At 43.2% G+C, this 18,277-nt stretch overlaps 1 protein-coding gene across 1 annotated transcript in view; it reads left to right on the top strand.

Moving 5' to 3' along the window:
- Positions 1–18,277, top strand: part of INTS9 (integrator complex subunit 9) — a 61,055-nt gene that overhangs the window by 21,046 nt on the left and 21,732 nt on the right. The window contains exons 8-11 of the mRNA XM_084203277.1: positions 1,550–1,684; positions 4,272–4,383; positions 9,791–9,971; positions 12,165–12,225. Of these exons, the coding sequence (XP_084059403.1) occupies positions 1,550–1,684; positions 4,272–4,383; positions 9,791–9,971; positions 12,165–12,225 (489 nt within the window). The remainder of the gene's footprint in view (positions 1–1,549; positions 1,685–4,271; positions 4,384–9,790; positions 9,972–12,164; positions 12,226–18,277) is intronic.

Raw genomic sequence — 18,277 nt, 5'->3', positions numbered from 1 at the left:
CTGCCTCCCAGGAAGGGTTCTTGTTTGGTGAAATCAGGGAATATCCATTTGTTTCTTCTCTTCCTTGGGGAGGCCAATTTTAAGGCGGCATGCCCTCAAATTTGGAGCTGATGGCTTGCCCACTGAGAGCTGGGAGGATGCAGGGAGTGAATGTATCCTCTCTGTCTCTAAGCCACATCCCCTTCCCAGCTCCCCAATCTCACTTCTGGGAATCTTTAGAGTGCTTTAGCCTCCACTTTGTTTCATACTGTAAATTAGGGAATGTAAACAAAACCTAATGGTTCAATGTGAACTTCAGACACTCCTTTCCCAGAGCGCCCAGCTAACAGTTATTGACTGTAATGCTGTTGACTATAATCCACTGTAGTTTCCAGGATGAACTGAACCCACAATTCCATAGTCTGCAGATCCCATATGGATTGTTGGCAGCAGGTGTACCATGATCCCTGCTCTTATTTGGTCTGTGATACCTGGTTTTGCTGCTCAAAGGCCATAAAAAATAAAAATATGTGCTAAAGTAAGTTGCGACTCCTCATTATCCATGGATTGTTTCAGTTGATTTTTGACTGTCCTCACAGTGTGGATGCATCTCCCTTAATTTTAGATGTGTGTATCTGAGCCAATCATTCTTTTGTAGTTACTGGGGGGAAAAACTATATGTTTTCTCTTCCCAAAGCTAACTTTTCAAATAATCAAACTTTAGAGCCTTGGCTTACACACTCTGTTGAATGCAGACCCCCTGCCTTGATTTTCAAGGCATCCAAATATGTATTGAAATATTAGAAAAATCATTGTATTGCATGAATCAGATGGTTGTTCTATTATTCAGTAACCAGAAGCCAAATCACATTAGGGAGGTTTATTTTTCTTTCTCCAAACAAGTGTTCCACATTCCTGGGTACAGATGAAGGAACACAATTCCTAATGACACCTGCAAAGGAGGCAGCTGTCAAGTTGCTTACACTGAAACTAAAATGTGAATTGAGTTTGCCAGGTGTTGTTGCTAAATTACCAGCAGGTAGCATTTGAAAAGAAATAAAGTTAGAAAGCTAGTGAGTTTGAGGTTAAGTCTGTTTTCCACAGTAAAATTTGCAACCCAAGGAGAGTTTTTATATCAATATAGAAGTACTTGTCCTTCCTTCTCTCCTGCTGGCCAATACCAATTTAATTTGACTAAAGGAGAATAGAGTCTTCAAAGATGCAGAGCTCCCCCAAACTTCTTCAATACAGCAGAGGCAGGCAGAAAATCAAGATCAAGGATCAAGATTGATTATTTTGAGGTATTGTTCAGTGGGAACTCAGATGCTATAAAATTCACATGGGTGAGAGACTTTATGGAGGCCCTGCCTCAGGAAAAGCTTTTCTCAGAGCCTGTGTCCTGATAGACTCAGGTGGGTAAAACCAGCAGATGTAATTGTCAGCAGAACAGCTTCACAAAGCCTCTGAGCAGCAGAATCACTTTTGAAATTCCTATCATTGATGACAAAATGACCTGTCCTGATTTCTCCTGGGGCTCTCTCAAGTTAATGTGTCTCACTGTGTGTTTCAGGAGCTGTTTGGTGCTGTGCAGGTCACCCCTCTGAGCTCGGGCTACGCTCTTGGGAGTTCCAATTGGATTATCCAGTCACACTATGAAAAGGTTTCTTATGTTTCAGGATCTTCTCTGCTTACAACACACCCTCAGGTACAGCCCCTGACTTTTCTTAGTCTTTAGGAGGAACTTTTGCTCCAAAAAAACAGGTTATTCCAGCTGGGATCAGTAGAGGCCAGTCTAAGGTAACTGTGTTATCAGTGCCTGGACTTAATGGGCATTGATAAGACATACCCTGACAAATGACAGGTATCAATAGTTAGGAGGGAAAGATAACTAAAATTCTTTGTTATTGGTGATTTGATGTTCACTTAAAACTGTGGAATTGTCTTTAATTCTAAAGAAGAAATTTTCAATAGAGTTAAACAAAAGAGCATTAGTGACTTTTAAAAAAAATCCATATTTGACTGAAGAATCTTCACAGACAGTTCACAGACTGCTTTATATCACTTCTGAAACATCCTTCCTTAGGAGGAATGATAGCTCAGTGGCTGCCAACTTTTCCACCCTGCTCTGCTAAGGGCAAAGTCTTTATAGTGCTGTAGATGTAATTTCCAGTAAATTAATTCTCTCTAGATCCATAAATTCTTACTGCAAAGAAAGGCTTGAAGTTTGCAGTGCCGTGCGCTTCAGAAGTTGTCAAAATAGTTAAAAGCATTATTGCAGGAGGTATTTAAAAATAATTTAGAAGATGTGTCAGGTTTTTGATCACTAAGTGATTTCCCCCAAGGTGGGTGTCTGCTGGAGAGCTTTGCTTCTGAGCATCCCTCACTTAAAAGCTTGTTCTCAGCTGAGAAACTACAGTAGATAAATGATCCTTAATAGTATGGCCATCCTTAGGTGCACAAAATGTATCAGAGCCTCTAAATCCCTGCTTCTCATCAGCCTCATTCCATCCTGGGCTGTGCTCTCCTCCCCTCCTAGAGAAGGAGCAGCAGTATTTGACAATGTGTGAATGCAATTTTTTTGTGATGAGAAACTTTGCCCTGTACAGAGTAATTTGGTAACGAGAATGTTTTCTCCTCACTGACGTGAAAAGGAATTCAGTTTATCAGGTCAGACTTCATCATTTTCCAAAGGTGAACATTTCTCTGCAAGCTTCTGGTAAAATCTCTGTTTTTAAGGAAATTAAGTCCCAGTAAGAGAGGAGGTGTAAGTGAGCTGCTCAGCGGCATATCTTTAAAAGGAATAGTTTAACAGATAGTTAAAATTACATTCAGTTTGTGCTTTCCTTGTTATTTACCACATCACAGATGTTACCCCCTATCATCATTGTCTTGCATTTGCTTCCAGATGCTTTTTGAGGACAATGGATAGTTTTTGTCCTGAGGTTAATCCCTGTGAGCACCAGCACAGGCTGCTACAATCTGGTGTTTCTGTGTGTGGATTTTGGGAGCTTCCAACCAGCTCTACATCATCTCTTTGATGTTTGACAGACAATATGTAATGATAACAGTATCTCAAGTGGCACAGAGTCAGAATTGTGAGCAACAAATAATTTCTTCCTCAGGGAGTGAAAAGTTGTTTGTCTGTCCTGGTTCTCCATAGGATCAAGATGAGAAGTTCATCATGAAATTCCCATTTTTTTAGCAGGGTGTGAGAAAAGTCACTGCATTTTGTTTTAAAATAGGGTATACTTCGAACATATCCAGAGCTGCTTTTCCAGTGAATTGGGATTTAGGCCTGGCACCACTGACTGTTCCCAATTCTTCTGGCAGATGGTTTCCATTGAAATTTTGTCTCCCCCTCTCCTGAGGCTGGATTGACACCGTTGCCGCTGAAGTGTAGAACAGGAGTTGACAGCTCAGGTTCAGACATGTCACTAAAAGCCTTTTAAGACATATTCTTTACATTAACCCACAAAAATCAATGCAGGCCCTCTCAGTGCAATGGCATCTGAAATTATGTGGATCTAATATACCATAATCATTATGTACATTATCACAGGCAGATTCCATATTATTTTTTATTACATTATTGGCATTTCATTTTCATGGACACACTGTAGAGAGTCAAAGATTGTGATAAATCTCACGTGTCAGGTCTGATCCTGTAAGGGGGTGCACAGTTTAAACTCCTGACAGAGTTGATATGAAATTCTCTTGCATGTTTAACAGGGCAGGGTCCTTCTCAACTGCTTCAGAATGGCTCTGGAGAGCTCTGAGCAGGGGAATTGACCTTACAGTGGTCTTGGAAGTTCAGCAGAGGAAATCTCTTCATCTGTCTCTTCTGGCAGAAATCTTTCCTGATTGGTGAGACTGCAGAGAGTTGTTTATTGAGAGTAAATAACCATAAAATACCACACAGCTGCCAAGCAGTTGCCCACTTTTGCTTAATCAGTAGCTGTGGGAAGGGCATCCCAGAGTTACCTTTTCACCATCTGCAGACAGAGAATTGGATTTTACCTTACCAAGATTGGATCATGGCACATTTTCAGTATCAAGAATATGTATTTAGTATCACACTAACATCTAATTTCTGAATATCTACTTCCTGTTTGCTAATGCAGAGAAATGGGTTTGCATTTTCATTCTGCTTTAATAAAATAACAGTATAAAACAAGTTAGTTTTCCACAGATGGAGGAGTATGAAGTGTAAAATGTTTGGTGACTGTATCCATCATGTCTTGCCTGGAGGAACTCTCCCATTCCTGATTTTATTTCCCTGTGCTCTGTTCCAGCCCATGGACCAGGCTTCTCTGAAAAACAGCGACGTTCTCATCCTGACAGGGCTGACCCAGATCCCCACTGCCAACCCTGATGGAATGGTGGGAGAGTTCTGCAGCAACCTGGGTAGGTCACTGAGAGATATCTCCTGCCTGTTTTATCATCTTATTCATGGCTTTGGGTGGGAAATAATTCTGAGATTCCTGGAATTGAATAAGTTGTCCAGCTATAGCTCCTGGCATAAAACTACCTGTTTAGATTTTACGATGTGCTCTTGATGTCATTAATACAGTAAGTGCTTGGAGAGACACAAGTTGTACCTAAAATGTTTTGGAATGGAACAGGTATAATGAGATTTAATCACTTGCTGCTCCTGGTTTGCTAAGTATGTCACTTGGCTGCCAACAGGCTATGTGGATATTGTTCCCAGCTGAAATATTACTATTTCCTTCCTGTGTATCAGCCAGAGTAAAATCTTTATATGCTTTTTTATGACTTTCAGTTTTGAAAACAAGCACATCTGCTTCCCTTCTTACACCTGACTTTTAAATATATCAAAAGCAAACAGCACAATCTCTGTTTAAAAAAAAAAGTCAAGATATATTTATAGACCCCCAGATATATAAAACCTAATCAGACGCTTTCACAGCTGGAAAAGCTGATAATTGCAAAGCTGTGATATCAGTGTGAATGGCAGCATTTTCCAGCCTGTTTGGAATGTCACATCCAGTGCTGTTCTCTCCTTTTCTCCCCTTCCCCCTGCTCAGTTCCTCTGTGCTCTCATCCTTCTTTCATCAAACCACTTTTCCATGGCTGTCCTGCTCTATGTTTCCTGTTCTTTTATCAGAGATCTTCCCTTCATTTTAAATTCACTACTTTTTACAAATAAAACCAAAAAGCTCGTGGTAGAAGGATCCTGACAAAGGTTACCAAAAGACATGAGAAAACTAAATCAGAATAAATTCCTGGTCTGGTGGAATGGGACCCTCTCCATGGCAGGGGGTTGGAACTGGATGATCCCTAAGGTCCCATCCAACCCAACCCACTCAATGATCCTAAATATCTGTTAATAGAGCACATTTTGGCATTTTATAAGAATTATAATTATGGGTTTTACTAAAGATCCTCTCTGCCAGCATCCTGACTCCAACAGGGACTGTGTGCATATGCCTGAAGAAGAGCAGGAGAACAGGGTGGGATTCTGGGATACTTTGCTCTCATGATCTTGAAGTATTTTTATTTCAGGAATTTCCTGAAGTAAATGTGTTTGTGTAGTTAATGATGCCCAGTGGTTTTGTTCAACCTCCCCTTGAACCTGTGTTAACACCTGTGACTTCCTTTCCTAAACGTGTGTTTTTACATGTCTGTGTGTTTCACCTGCCTTTTCACTGTTTTTAAACACTGAATTTTATTACCCTGTGAGCTACCACAGATCAGCTCTGGTGACCTTGTTTTGGTAAATCCAGATGTGCTGTCCTTCTCTGTCCCTCCTGGACTTTCATGGGGGTCACTGTCCCTCTGACAAACAGTGGCACAATCCCCTCCTATAACACTGGGTAAACAAGAGTGAGACTGTTAATTGGAGTGCATTTACAGATTAAAGTCTTAGAGCTGTAGTTGAGCCAAAGCAGAATCCAGAAGTTGACTGAGTAAAAATAAACATGTTATATGTGTCAGTGCAGGTGGCTGTTCTGGTTTACAGAAACATTCTGAACTATTTTCAGGGGTTTGCAGGTCCTCAAACCAGTTTCTGTCTTGAATGAGACAAACTCAGAGAAATGAGAAAATCATTAAAGACCAAAAGAAGATACATGCTTAAAATAAGGCCATTGTAAGAATCTGGAATTTGAGTGGTACCTGCCAAAAAACAGCAATCTGAAGAAATTAAATATTTCTATATTAATGCAGTTTAGGGCTGCCTTTTACATGACACCAGCTATATTTATCTACCCAACATCAGGAAAACAGAGAATCAGTTTTCTTTCAAATATGTAAAAAAGTCCAGAAGCAATGGGTTGCTGGGCAAAGCAATAGAGTAGGCAGGCTGAGCACAGTAGTTTTCACCTGTGTTTTCTCACTTCCAAAATGTTCAAGGGAGTGCACAAGCAGCTCAGAATACTCAAGGTTAAAACTCCAAAGCAGACCAAAATTCACCAAAAGTGTGTATGAGGGGGTACCAGCATGCTTGTGAAGGAGGGATGTGAAACACAGAAATGGAAGTGTGAAAATTCCACCTCAATCTCTGTTTCCTTCCCAGCTTGTGGAGCTGCAGCCCTGATCCCCAGGATTCCCAAGGCACACATGATTTCCTCCCCACCCTCTGTCCCACCTCCAGCTTCCTCTCAGTTTACTCCAAGCCCCTTTTTTCCCTGCTCAGCTCTGCAGCACCAGCACTCTGCAGCTCAAGGAGAGCAGTTTTATTTCCACATTGCCTTGGGCACCAGCAGCAAAGCTGCCAGTCTGTCTGTGGGGACAGTTGGTGATATTTTGTGTGAGTGTGAGGCTGTGAGTGTTTATAGAGAGCAGAAAAGAGCACAGTTTGCTTTTTAGGTGCCAACTCGACCTTGTGGCAGCAGCTGTTGGGGAAGCAAGGATCTCTTTGTGAGTTGTAAATTGAACTACTTGTTATGGAGCTGCTGAAAGAGACTAAATTTGAAATGCCAAGATTATTATACAACTTTTATCAGAAGAGAGCATCCATCAGTCACCAAGATAAATTGGGCTTTAAACAACTTTCAGATAGATGTGTCCTCTTACTGACAACTCTGAAAAGTTGTTTTAGTGCTGCAGAGAGCCAGACTGGACCTGCTGCTTGTGTGGAAAGCAATATTCTTGGGAAGGTTTTCACCCCTGTTTTGCAGAAGCTGGGAGGTGATTCTTACCCTTTGTGGATCCCTGGCCTGGTGGGCACCTGGTTGGAATAATTCTCCACTCCCAGGATTGTGATTTCATATCCATTATTACTCACCAGCTCTGCAGTTTTGCTGGGGACAGAAACTCAAGCTGACATCTTCAAGACTTTACCCTCTGTTATTTCCTCTATGGCCTCAGGAATCTTGAACTTGTGCTTGTTTTCAGCAGAAAAGATAGAGGTTTCCAGGGAACCAGTGGCTGTGGGGAAGGCAGAGCTGGGAATTCAGGCTGTACTGGGTTTGGCATGGCCAGGTTTTGGTAGTGTGGGGGGGGGCTACAGGGCTGGTTTCTGTGAGGGGTTTCCAGAAGTTTCCCCCATCCCAGCTGGCACCAGGATGGACCCACTGCTGGCCAAGGCCAAGCCCATCAGAGGTGGCAGCACTTGTGGGATATCAGAGTGAAGAGGGGGAAGGAAGTTACTGTGCAGGAGCAGTTGCAGCCAGGGAAGAGGAGAGCGAGGGTAAGTGAGGAGCAGCCCTGCAGTGAGGAAGAACAGGCAGGAGCTGCTCCAGGCACCAAAGCTGAGATTCCCAGCCCAGGGTGCAGCCCAGGGAGGGGCAGCTGTGCCCCTGCAGCCCATGGGGGCCCACAGGGGTGCAGAAATCATCCTGGAGACCCTACACTGGAGCAGGGGGATGCCTGAAGGAGCTGTGACCCCACACTGGAGCAGGGTTCTGGCCAGGCCTGTGCCCTGTGGAGAGAGGTGAAATAAAGTAAACTGATTTCCACAAGTCAAGTCCGTTTTGTCCGTGATGGTAATTAGTCATTGATCTCTCCGTGGTTTTAACTCTCCTCACAAACTTTTTGTTACATTTTCTCCCTTGCCCAGCTGAGTGATAGAGCAGCTTTGGTGGGCACCCAGCCTCCAGCCAGGTCAAAGCACCACAAAGGAATGGAACTCATGTTTTTTGTGGCCTGACACATTCTTTAACCTCTGTTCTGCCTCCCATCCCTGGCCTGTACACCATCCCTGCTGCACTGGGTGTAGGTACTTCCCCCTGCAGAATTTTTGGGTGTGTGATGTCTCCATGTAAATTCAGGTCTTGGAGCCAGAGCCTCAAATTCCACCTCCAGATGGCTTTGAAAACGTTGTTCTTAATCTCCTCATTGCTCTCTTCACATCCTGTTTACAGCTGGGATAGTTTAGATTTGCCCAGGTGAGGGGTATAATGTTGCTGGGATGTTTGGGAACATCTTGAGTTCTGGACAAATGCAAGCTATTTCTGTTCATCTCCACAAATTTTTGGCTGGTATAGTTTGCATATGGCCTGGAGAAATAACAGCGGTTGTATCATGAGTGGTAAACAAGGGGCCTTTGATCAGCAGTTGTTGATAGCACAGTGTCAGAGGCACTGACTGCTACAAGGAGTAAAACAACCACAAATGCATGTGGAAAATCCTACTAGGTTGTGCATCTCCCTGAATCCATAAAACTTAAACATTCAGCCAGAAGAATCTTCCTTGAGGAAGATTCTGCCCCATCAGGGGCAAAAAGATGTTTAAAGTGCTAAATCCATACCCCAACAAAGCTCAGCAAGAAATTGAGGTCAAGGAAGGGATTTGTGGGAATGCAATATATGTATTTTCAGGCTCTTCCACAGCTTTTTGTGGAATGCTTGGTGCACACTGTTATTTCTGCTGCACTGCATTTAACAGCAGTGGATGGTTTTACCCCACAGGTGAAATTGCTCACTGAGCTGAACAAAGTATTTCTGCTTTCCCAGAAGGTGCAGTATTTTTGTAATTCATTCTGCCAAAAAGAACACAATGTTTGCTCTGCTTGCTTTTGCTGTTGTGCTCAGATCTATCTCAATTACAGAGTAAACCTATATTTCCTTTTTCTTCTCCTCATTTTTATCTAGTCTCATGCTGTCTATAAGTTTTAAATTGTTCTTGTTATACAGAAAGGACAGAAATGTTTAGAGTTTTTAAAAAGGACAAACATTCCATCACCCATTTCTGGCTCTGAGGGCTGTTTGAAATAGCCACACCTTCAGCTTTTCATCTGAAATCCAAGCACTGAACAGCTCACCATGTGCAGTGCTTCTGGCTGAGACCTGGGAGCTGTTGTCCTTCCCCTCTGGAGGCAGCTGAGAGGTGGAGCAGGGTTTATTTTGATGGTGAGGTGGTTTGTGTCACTCCTTTATCCTCCTGTGCCAGTGCACGGCTGCCCTCTCCTGTCAGGAGTTTTCCATGTGCTCAGGCTGTCGTGTGCCCCCAGCTAAAGGAGAAGAATCCCTCCACTGAGCCTGAAGAAGGCAGGAAATAAATGTATTTAATGATCAGAGGTTTTCTTCCCAACTCATGTGCATAATGTGTTGTGCTAATTCATGCAAAAGCTGCTTTTTATATAAATTTGGATGAAAGGAATTAATTAGAAATTTAAAAACAAAGGCAGTGAATTGATTTCTCTCGTTGTCTCTCCCCTAGCAATGACTGTCCGGAACAGAGGCAACGTCTTGCTTCCCTGTTACTTCCAAACTTCTTCCCAACTCACGTGCATAACGTGTTGTGCTAATTCATGCAAAAGCTACTTTTTATATGACTTGGGTGAAAAGAATTTATTAGAAGTTTAAATTCACAGGCAGTGAATTGATTTTTCTCGTTGTCTCTCCCCTAGCGATGACTGTCCGGAATGGAGGCAACGTCTTGGTTCCCTGTTACCCCTCTGGAGTGATCTACGACCTGCTGGAGTGCCTCTATCAGTACATTGACTCTGCAGGACTCTCCAATGTCCCCTTTTATTTCATCTCACCTGTTGCCAACAGCTCCCTGGAGTTCTCCCAGATCTTTGCCGAGTGGTAGGTGTGCCAGGGCAGCACCCTCAGCTGTGGGGAGAGGCAGGTGCAAGTTATCTCTACCTGACAGATTCTAAAATACACCTGGTTAGGATTGTGAACACGTTCCTGGAGTCACCAGGGGGTGGGTGGGTGTGTGTGTGTAAGAATATATTCTATAATTAGGGAAGGATCATTTCCTGTAGAATGTGCAAACTCAATCTCTGTTTTTTCATGCTTACCCTAATGAGTAAATTATGTTCCTGTCTCCAGTGAGTTTTAGCTGTGCCTGTTTGCAAGTCTTAGCCCCCCAAATTCTAACATGATGTCCCTGGCTAAGCAAAACAGAGATTTCAGGCTTAGTTTTGCTGAGCCATGGCAAGAAAAGACCAAGAGTGTCCTGGGCTGCATGAGGCAGACCAGAGCCAGCAGGTCAGGAGAGGAGATCCTGCTTTGCTCAGCACTGCTGAGGGCACATGGGCAGTGTTCTTTGTGGTTCTGGTCTCCCCAGTACCAGAAGGATGTGGGATTTCTGGAATGAGGCCAGCACAGGGCCAAGGAGATGAGGGGGGGCTGTGGGAGCTGGGGCTCTCCAGCCTGGAGAGCAGAAGGATCAGGAGGATCTTACCATTGTGTAGTAATACCTGATAGGAAGTAATGAGGATGAGGGCTCAGTCTCTTCAGCAGAGCTCACTGGCAGAACAAATTAAAATACGTGAAATTCCATCAGGGTAGGGGGTTTAAACTGCCAGAGGGCAGGGTTAGATGGGATATTAGGAAGCAAATCTTCCCTGTGAGGATGGTGAGCCCTGGCACAGGTTGCCCAGAGAAGCTGTGATTGCTTCTCCCCTGGAAGTGTCCAAGGCTGGCCGAATGGGGCTTTGAGCAGTGTGGGATGGTGGAAGGTGTCCCTGTGCATGGCAGGGGATTGGAACTGGATGATCTTTCAGATCCCTTCCAAGCCAAACCGTTCCACGATTCTGTGAAATGCTGCAGCCTCTGTGCAGAGAGGTTGTGGAGACTTTGCTATGGAGACATCAAAATCCAGCTGGACACAGTCCTGGGTGATCTGCTTTGCTGGGAGTGCTTGAGCCTGGCTTGGACTTGGTGATCTCAGGAAAACCCTCCCAACCTCAACCATTCTGTGATTCTGAGCCCTGGAAAGCAAAACCCAGCCACTTGGAGCTCTTCCCAAATTCTTACCAATGGAGACATGCTCTAGAGTATTAAATACAATAAGGTAGCTCTTCTCTTCTTCCTCTCCAGATTTTGGAGTTCAGGAAAGAAAAGACAGATCCTGGAAATCTTGTGGGAATTGATCCCCCAGGAGAATTGTAAAGATGATTGAAATCTGGTGGATTTACATGGAAATGCAGGCAAAGGTTGAACATCTGTAAAATAGAGGCTTGGGGTCAGAACTGTGGTTGATATTCAGAGATTCCAGCTTTTAATTCTGCCTCTTACTCAGCAAAAGGAAGTGCCTTGCACTTAGTATCCCTTAGACTTTATCAGAATTAGTTTGACCCAGGCTCATTTGTTTTTAATAAAGTGCAAGTATGAGCCAGGCAGTGTTTCCCAGAAAAGCCACCAGGACAGTGTCACTGCAGATCATTGTCACATCACCCAGACCTCTGACAAGCAGCTTTTTTTAGCTGCTGTAATAGGATGAATCAGGAGTCTGGGTAGAGCTCATCAACAGCTCTCAATATCTGTTTTAAAGATAAGTGATTGATGGAAAATGCCAGGTCACTGTGAGCCTTGGGCTGTGGGGAGAGGCAATTTATCAATAATGAAATGCACAGGGGAATTGGATTAGAATGACCAAAAGGACCAAGTCACTGCTGAGAAGTGGGATGAGGCAAGTGGGATTTTTCTGTTGACAGATGATTTGGCTTTGCTGAGATCTGGATGAGGAACCATTGTGGATGCTGAGTTACAGATTTGTCTTGAGCAGCAGAGGAGCTCTGTTCAGTGTGTACAGAATTACCTTCGGTGCATTGCACTATCTCTATGATCCTGCTCATGTGACTGAGGTGTTGTGTCTTGTAGCTGTGGGGCCTCCAACCAGAAACTCTGGCAGCAACAGGACAAATTGGTGATTTTGCAGCTGGTGCCTCAGATCCAAACCAGTTTTCTCCAAGAGTGTAACAGTAGATGGCAGCAGATGCTGCAGGATGTGCTGCACCTCTAACTGGCTGCTTTCCTTTTCTTTTAAAGGTTGTGTCATAACAAACAAACAAAGGTGTATCTTCCAGAACCTCCTTTTCCCCATGCTGAGGTGAGTTACCGTGGTCTTGTTCATTTTCTGGATCACAGTCCACACAGTGTAGCTGTCATTTTTCTGATGCACCCTTCTACAGCTATTTAAGTTTTGTTTAATTTTTCATAAAAGCGTTTTTTCCTTTGCTTTCTGTGTTGAATTTGGGAGCATGGGGGAGGAATGACTGATGGTGTTCCCTAAACTCCAGAATTACCCTGATTATTCCAGCCTATCACTTGCACAGGCTGGCCTGCTTCACTCCTTCCCCCACAGAAGGAGATCTGGTGTGGGATGTTTGCTCTTATCAGCTGCAACCACGAGCATTCCCTTTGTCCAAGCAGTTTATTTCCAAGTCTGTGAAACTAAGAGCTTGTTATCAGAGACAGCTTAGTCATGCCAGCTCCTTCCTCCCTCACTGAAGCAGGCATCATGTCTGCTGCAGGAGGACAGATACCTTGAAAGATAGATTTTTATATCAAAATTTAAAGTTTGCAGCACTGAGTGCTGTCTGTGGCAATTTTAAATGAAATTACTTGAGCACTGTAATGAAGCAAAGAGGAATGAGGCTCCTAAATTTGGAGGATTTCCCTGCAACAAAATAATAATTTTAAGGAAGCTTTAGGCAAGCAGACATTAAATATAACTGATGCCTTCAGAGTTACCTCACATAGCAGGACAGGAAATTCTCCCCTGGGAGCAGGTAGCTTTCCCACTGAAGTAAACAAGAGGCAGGCTGGGAAAGGAAGAAACGGGACTGAGAATTTTAGCTAAATCTTACTCCTGTGAGCCACTGAACCACTTAGGACATGCAGAAACTTGGCTCTTTCAGTTGCTGTGGTCCAGACTGTTTGATGAGATGTGCAGAGTGGCCATGGCAGGTCTAAGAGCCCAGAAATTCAATGCTTTTACAGACTCTGGGTGGTTTTTTTTTCCTCTGAGATATCTCATCCAGGGACTTGTTCTGGAAATTGCCGTTACCCATCATATCTATCATCTGTAGGTGCTTCAAAGGCATTGTTGGAAGTAGGATCTGACCAGGAGCCCTCACTCTTTCCAGATGCTTGAATGTGTTGCAAGCAGGATGTGCAGTGAATTATGTATAATCTGTTACCAAGAATAATGTGGACTGCAGGGCAAGCCACCTGTTCACCACTTATTTTATAACCAAAAAATTAATTCCCACTGATAAATCAATTCCAAATTCTCTGAGGATGAGGCTCTGCAGCCTTGCTGTGGCTGTGCTTTCTTTGTTGCCCTCCATCCCTCCTTTCTGGGATGTCCTTGTTGATCCACAGTGTCATTGGATTCACTGACAGCCCATATTCTGATTTACAATATTCACTGGAACTGGCAGATTTAAGTGAAAACCCATCCAAAAATGAGAAGCCAAACGTGCAGCTGTCAAAGACTGGATTAATTAACCCATCTTATACAATAGGTCTTTGTGTTTATAAAGTGATAACTCTGTCCTCTAATTCCTGGGACATTTTATATTCTCTGAGGGCCTGTTGATTGTGAGATTTTGCTAAATTATTGGACCAGCTTTGCAAGAAGTACTCTGTGCTTCATGTGTAGATCAGGGTAATTATGTAGGAAAGGCCTCCCAGCAGTGGATCCCAGCTCAGCTTCCCTGTACAGGGGGAGGAATGTGTCTGTTCCAGGTGCAGGATGGAACATCCCATGGAGTGTCCATGCCAGGGCTCCAGTGCTCAGCAAGTGCCTTGTTTCCTTGTTAAATCTCCAAAATCTCACACCTGACACTGTATTTCACTCACACAGTGTGAAACATCCAGAAAACCTCTTCCCAGCACAATCCTGGGCCTCCACAATTCCCCCTCCCCAGGCAGGAGCTTTGCTTACTGGCACTTCAGGGGATTTTTAATGAGTATCAGAAGCAGACAGTGAATGATGGTTTCTATCGGAGAGGTTGTTAGCGGAGAATTGCTTGGCTTTTTTCAAAGTAATGCTAGGCTTGTGCAATGTAACCTGTGCTGAAATTGCCCATCATGAAAAGATGTGCTTAACTGCTCAGTTGTTGGAGGAAAATAGGGAATTACTCAGACATGCCTCTTACTTCTTAGGAAGCATTAATAACATGCCTGGCATGATACATCAGAGAGGGACAGGCCAGGAAATAAGCTTCTAATTATCCACAGAACAAGCCCAGCCCAGCATGCTGCTGGTCCTGAAATTTGATGTTCCTGTTAGTTGTATAAACAGCAAGATTTAAAAACAAAGAAGGCAAAAAATCCCCCAAATCCTCGATGTTGTCCCTTGCAGCAATGAGTTCCAGCAGTGCCTGATGTGTGGTAGAACAGAATAATTCCTTCCTTTAATCAGCTGTGATTGTATTTGGCATTTCACTTAACTATGCCTTTATTATTGTCACAAGAGGGTAAATAAAAGCATCTTCATTGTCTTCATTACTATTTTTATTTCTCCTCACTCTCTACACTCAGTTGTTTGAAGCTCTTGCGTTCTCTCTGCATGGAAATTTTATGATTTATGTTGCATGTTTTGAACTCATTCCTTGTTCTGCTCTGCTGAATAAAGCCAGACACATGTTCAGCTCTGCAGAGAACCTAAAACATTTCTCCCTCCTTGTTTAATTCCACTTTAATGGAGCAGTAGATGTTCATCTTCCCCCCTCCTACACAGTCCTGGTACAGTTCTTGTGGTGGCAGTTTGCTCCCTAACATCCAGTCTGGGGGAATAGGGAATACTTTCCCTCTGTTAGGAGCAAGGAATATGGGCTGAAGTGCTTCAGGTTTGTAGGGATGGATTTGAACATCAGTTCATGCTAAAGTTTGTAAAAATGGAGTGTCCAGGTTCTTGTTGAAGTCTCTCCTGCAGCCTCTTAGTGGTGCACTAACTAAAAGAGCTTCTTTTTAAAGGCATTTCTGAGGGAAGAGCTGCTCTGACTGCAAATTCAAAAACTGGAGATCCCAAATATTTGTCAGCACAGGCTGGCAAGGCAGGGGGTGGCTTTCACTTCCAAGCCCCTGTCTAAATAGGCTCAGATTGAAGCTCCTCAGTGCCTTGCTAAATACTGTGGAGCACAAACCAGTAATTTGTTCAGCTTAGATTTGTTATTCTGGTGTCCCAAAACCAGAATTTGGTGTCTTACCAAATTCCATGTGGGAATATCCCATCCCAGCACAGCCCCAGATGAGTAATTAGGGGTCTCCTTGATCATTTTAACAAGATCCATGGTTTGTACACTCTGCCCCATCCCTTTTGTGGAGGTGGAGGCTTTGTGTTTATAAAGAAATGGCTCAATTGTTGGAGCTGAATTCTTCCTCTCCATTCGATTTTTACATGGACAATTTCAGGCACTAAGATAAGTGAATCCAGACTCCTCTAAATGTCTGCAACAATAAAATTTGAGAGGTAATTTGTATTGATCAGTATTTGCCAGTGGAGGGAGGATTTGGATTTACTGTGCTCTTATCAAGGATTCTGTTAGCAAGATCTAAGAGAAATGGCTGCAAAACCCCTTTTTTTCTGACTCAAAAAAGAGACAGGGTGGGAGTAATATTGATTTTGTGATCTTAAAAACTACTATTTGTCTTCTTCATCTTTGATTCCCTCTTCCATTTACCAGTTCCTGCATAACACATTATTTAAATACCTGGAACCAGGTGATTGTGGAGTATTATGGTTTGTTTTATAATAAATATTATCATATAGGAGTTGGGCTCAATGATCCACAAGGGTCCCTTCCAATTCTGGATATTCTGTGATAAAATTAGGCCCCTGTTAGTGTTGATCTGATGGAGTGAGGGAGGTGAAGTAATAAATGCATCTCTCATTCCCTGATAGGAGCCACATCTGTTCCAAATTCTGGATACAGAGCACACACACACACACACACACAGAGTAAATATCAGTGTATTTTGGCTCACTTCAACAAAGGCTACACAAAGGCTCTGGAGATTTATCCTGTTTATAGCAGCAGTTGCTGACCCTGTAAATCAAGTGTACAGCTTTAAAGGGAAGCACAGAACCATTTGGGATTTCAGAAAAACACAGCTCTCACTCTTGATTCAGTACTTTACCAGCCCCTATCTCTTAAGCTTTCAGTCAATAGTGGTTCTTTCTGTAAAAAGATGTTCTGAATGTTGCTTGTGCTTTCCAGAAGCCAAGTCCACTGTGGAAATGTTGACTGGCTCAATGCCAGGCATTGGGTTTGGCCCAGCTGGAGGCCTGACCATGGCACAGCAAAGTTTACACATCCCATCTCCTCTGGAGATACAAAAAACCTGCACAAATCATTACAAATTCAGTCCCTTTAATGAGTTGGGAAATTTTGTTGGACCTGTTTTGCAAGTTCAGCTCCGTATATTTTTGATGGGGTGATTAGAAGAGACTTTACTGTAGACACTAAAATTCAGCAGCTGCTTTCTCCCTGGTGTGAGTAGAATGTCTCTAAACTTGTTTCTGTAGCCTTTCACCCCTGCTCTGTTCACCTGTGAGAGTCAGGGATTGGGAGCTGAGCTCTGAAGCCTCATCAGACTTAGCAGAAAAGATCTGGCAAGATAAAAAGAGAAGATGAAAAAAGAATCATCACCAACGAGCTCCTGAAAACTGGATTAGAGCTCCTGTGTCTCTTTACAAAGCAATAGGAGGGGATTTGAAGCTTCCATAAGGCTTTGAAGAAAATACAGCTTTTATGTTGCTGAGCAGTGAACATTTGTGGAGATATGGCAGGGAAATGAGCTGTTCACTGCTCTCCACATCCAGTGCTGCCTTCACATCTTCCCAAAAATCTGAATGCTGCATACAAATAAATATCATTTGAAGGAGTCTGTGAAAGAAGCTGGAACAACAGTTTGTGATTTTCAGGAGTGTCTTATGTCAATGCTGGCTGTAGAAATGTCTTTCCCTGGCCTATTTGCCTGTCCCTGGAAAAATTTGCCCCTGGAATGTCACATATCCCATTTAATGCTTGAAATGGAAATCATCCTCCTCTTCCAGTTTACCCAGTTGAAAGTGCTTCTGCAATTTCAGTTTTGAGACACTTGACTTCCTTCAAAAAAACAAAAACAAAAAAAACCCCAAAACCAAACAAACAAAAAAACCCCAGAAAATAGCTTTTTGAGGCCATTTCCTACAAGTTCATTTAAATGTCAGTATTTTATGGATTCAAATTTGTTTTACCCATTGTCTGCTAAACTGTAGTTTTTATTACTGAAGCTAAGTTTAGATTCTAAACCCTGCACTCCAGATGTGTTAATCAGAAATCTTTACCAGTATAATTGCAGGAATGTTTTTGAGATTCAGTGCCTATCAACTGCCAGAGCAGTTATTGGGTGTTTTTTTTCCAATTTCCCTCTTGAAGATTAAATAGGAATTAGCTATTACTTGTAAACTGCAGAAAATGTAGTCCAGTTTCTACTTCCTCAATGATTCAAGGATCCACATGGAAATGATCCATGTGCATCTACAGAATTGTGTAATAACCTTGAATTCTGCTTTGTGGTACACAAGTTGCTGAGAATTCTCCGTTTCTCTTCATTTCCATGCAGGCGCTTTAGATCAGCCATGGTAAAAAGTAACACAGGACATGGGGAAATGGCTTTAAACTGAAGGGAGGAAGGTTTAGAGGAGATATTAGGGAGAAAATCTTCCCTGTGAGGCGTGGGGAGGCCCTGGCACAGGGTGCCCAGAGAAGCTGTGGCTGCCCCTGGATCCCTGGAAGGGTCCAAGACCAGGCTGGATGGGGCTTGGAGCATCCTGGGACACTGGAAGGTGCCCCTGCCCATGGCAGGGGGTGGAGCAGGATGAGCTTTAAGGTTCTTTTCCAACCCAAACCATTCCAGGATTCTCTGATTTGTTGAACAGCCCAACCTCCTTTAGAAATTGGCTGACAAAGGAAGGCCCCTTCCCTCCCTCCCTCACTCTCTTTATCTTTGTGGTCTTTCTCTCATCTGTTCAGTCTGTGATTTCATGTGTTAAATTCCTTGCTTTTTAAACTGTATTTACAGTCATTTTCATGCTGGAGATGGAAGCACATACCTGCCAAGGAAAAACTTGCAAAATATTGCATGAAAGTGCTTCACAGCCTGGT

This window comes from Fringilla coelebs, assembly GCF_963513975.1.
Source record: "Fringilla coelebs genome assembly, chromosome: 3".
Classification (NCBI taxonomy): domain Eukaryota; kingdom Metazoa; phylum Chordata; class Aves; order Passeriformes; family Fringillidae; genus Fringilla; species Fringilla coelebs.
Note: the sequence above shows the minus strand (reverse complement) of the source record. Positions and strands in the feature narration are given on the sequence as shown.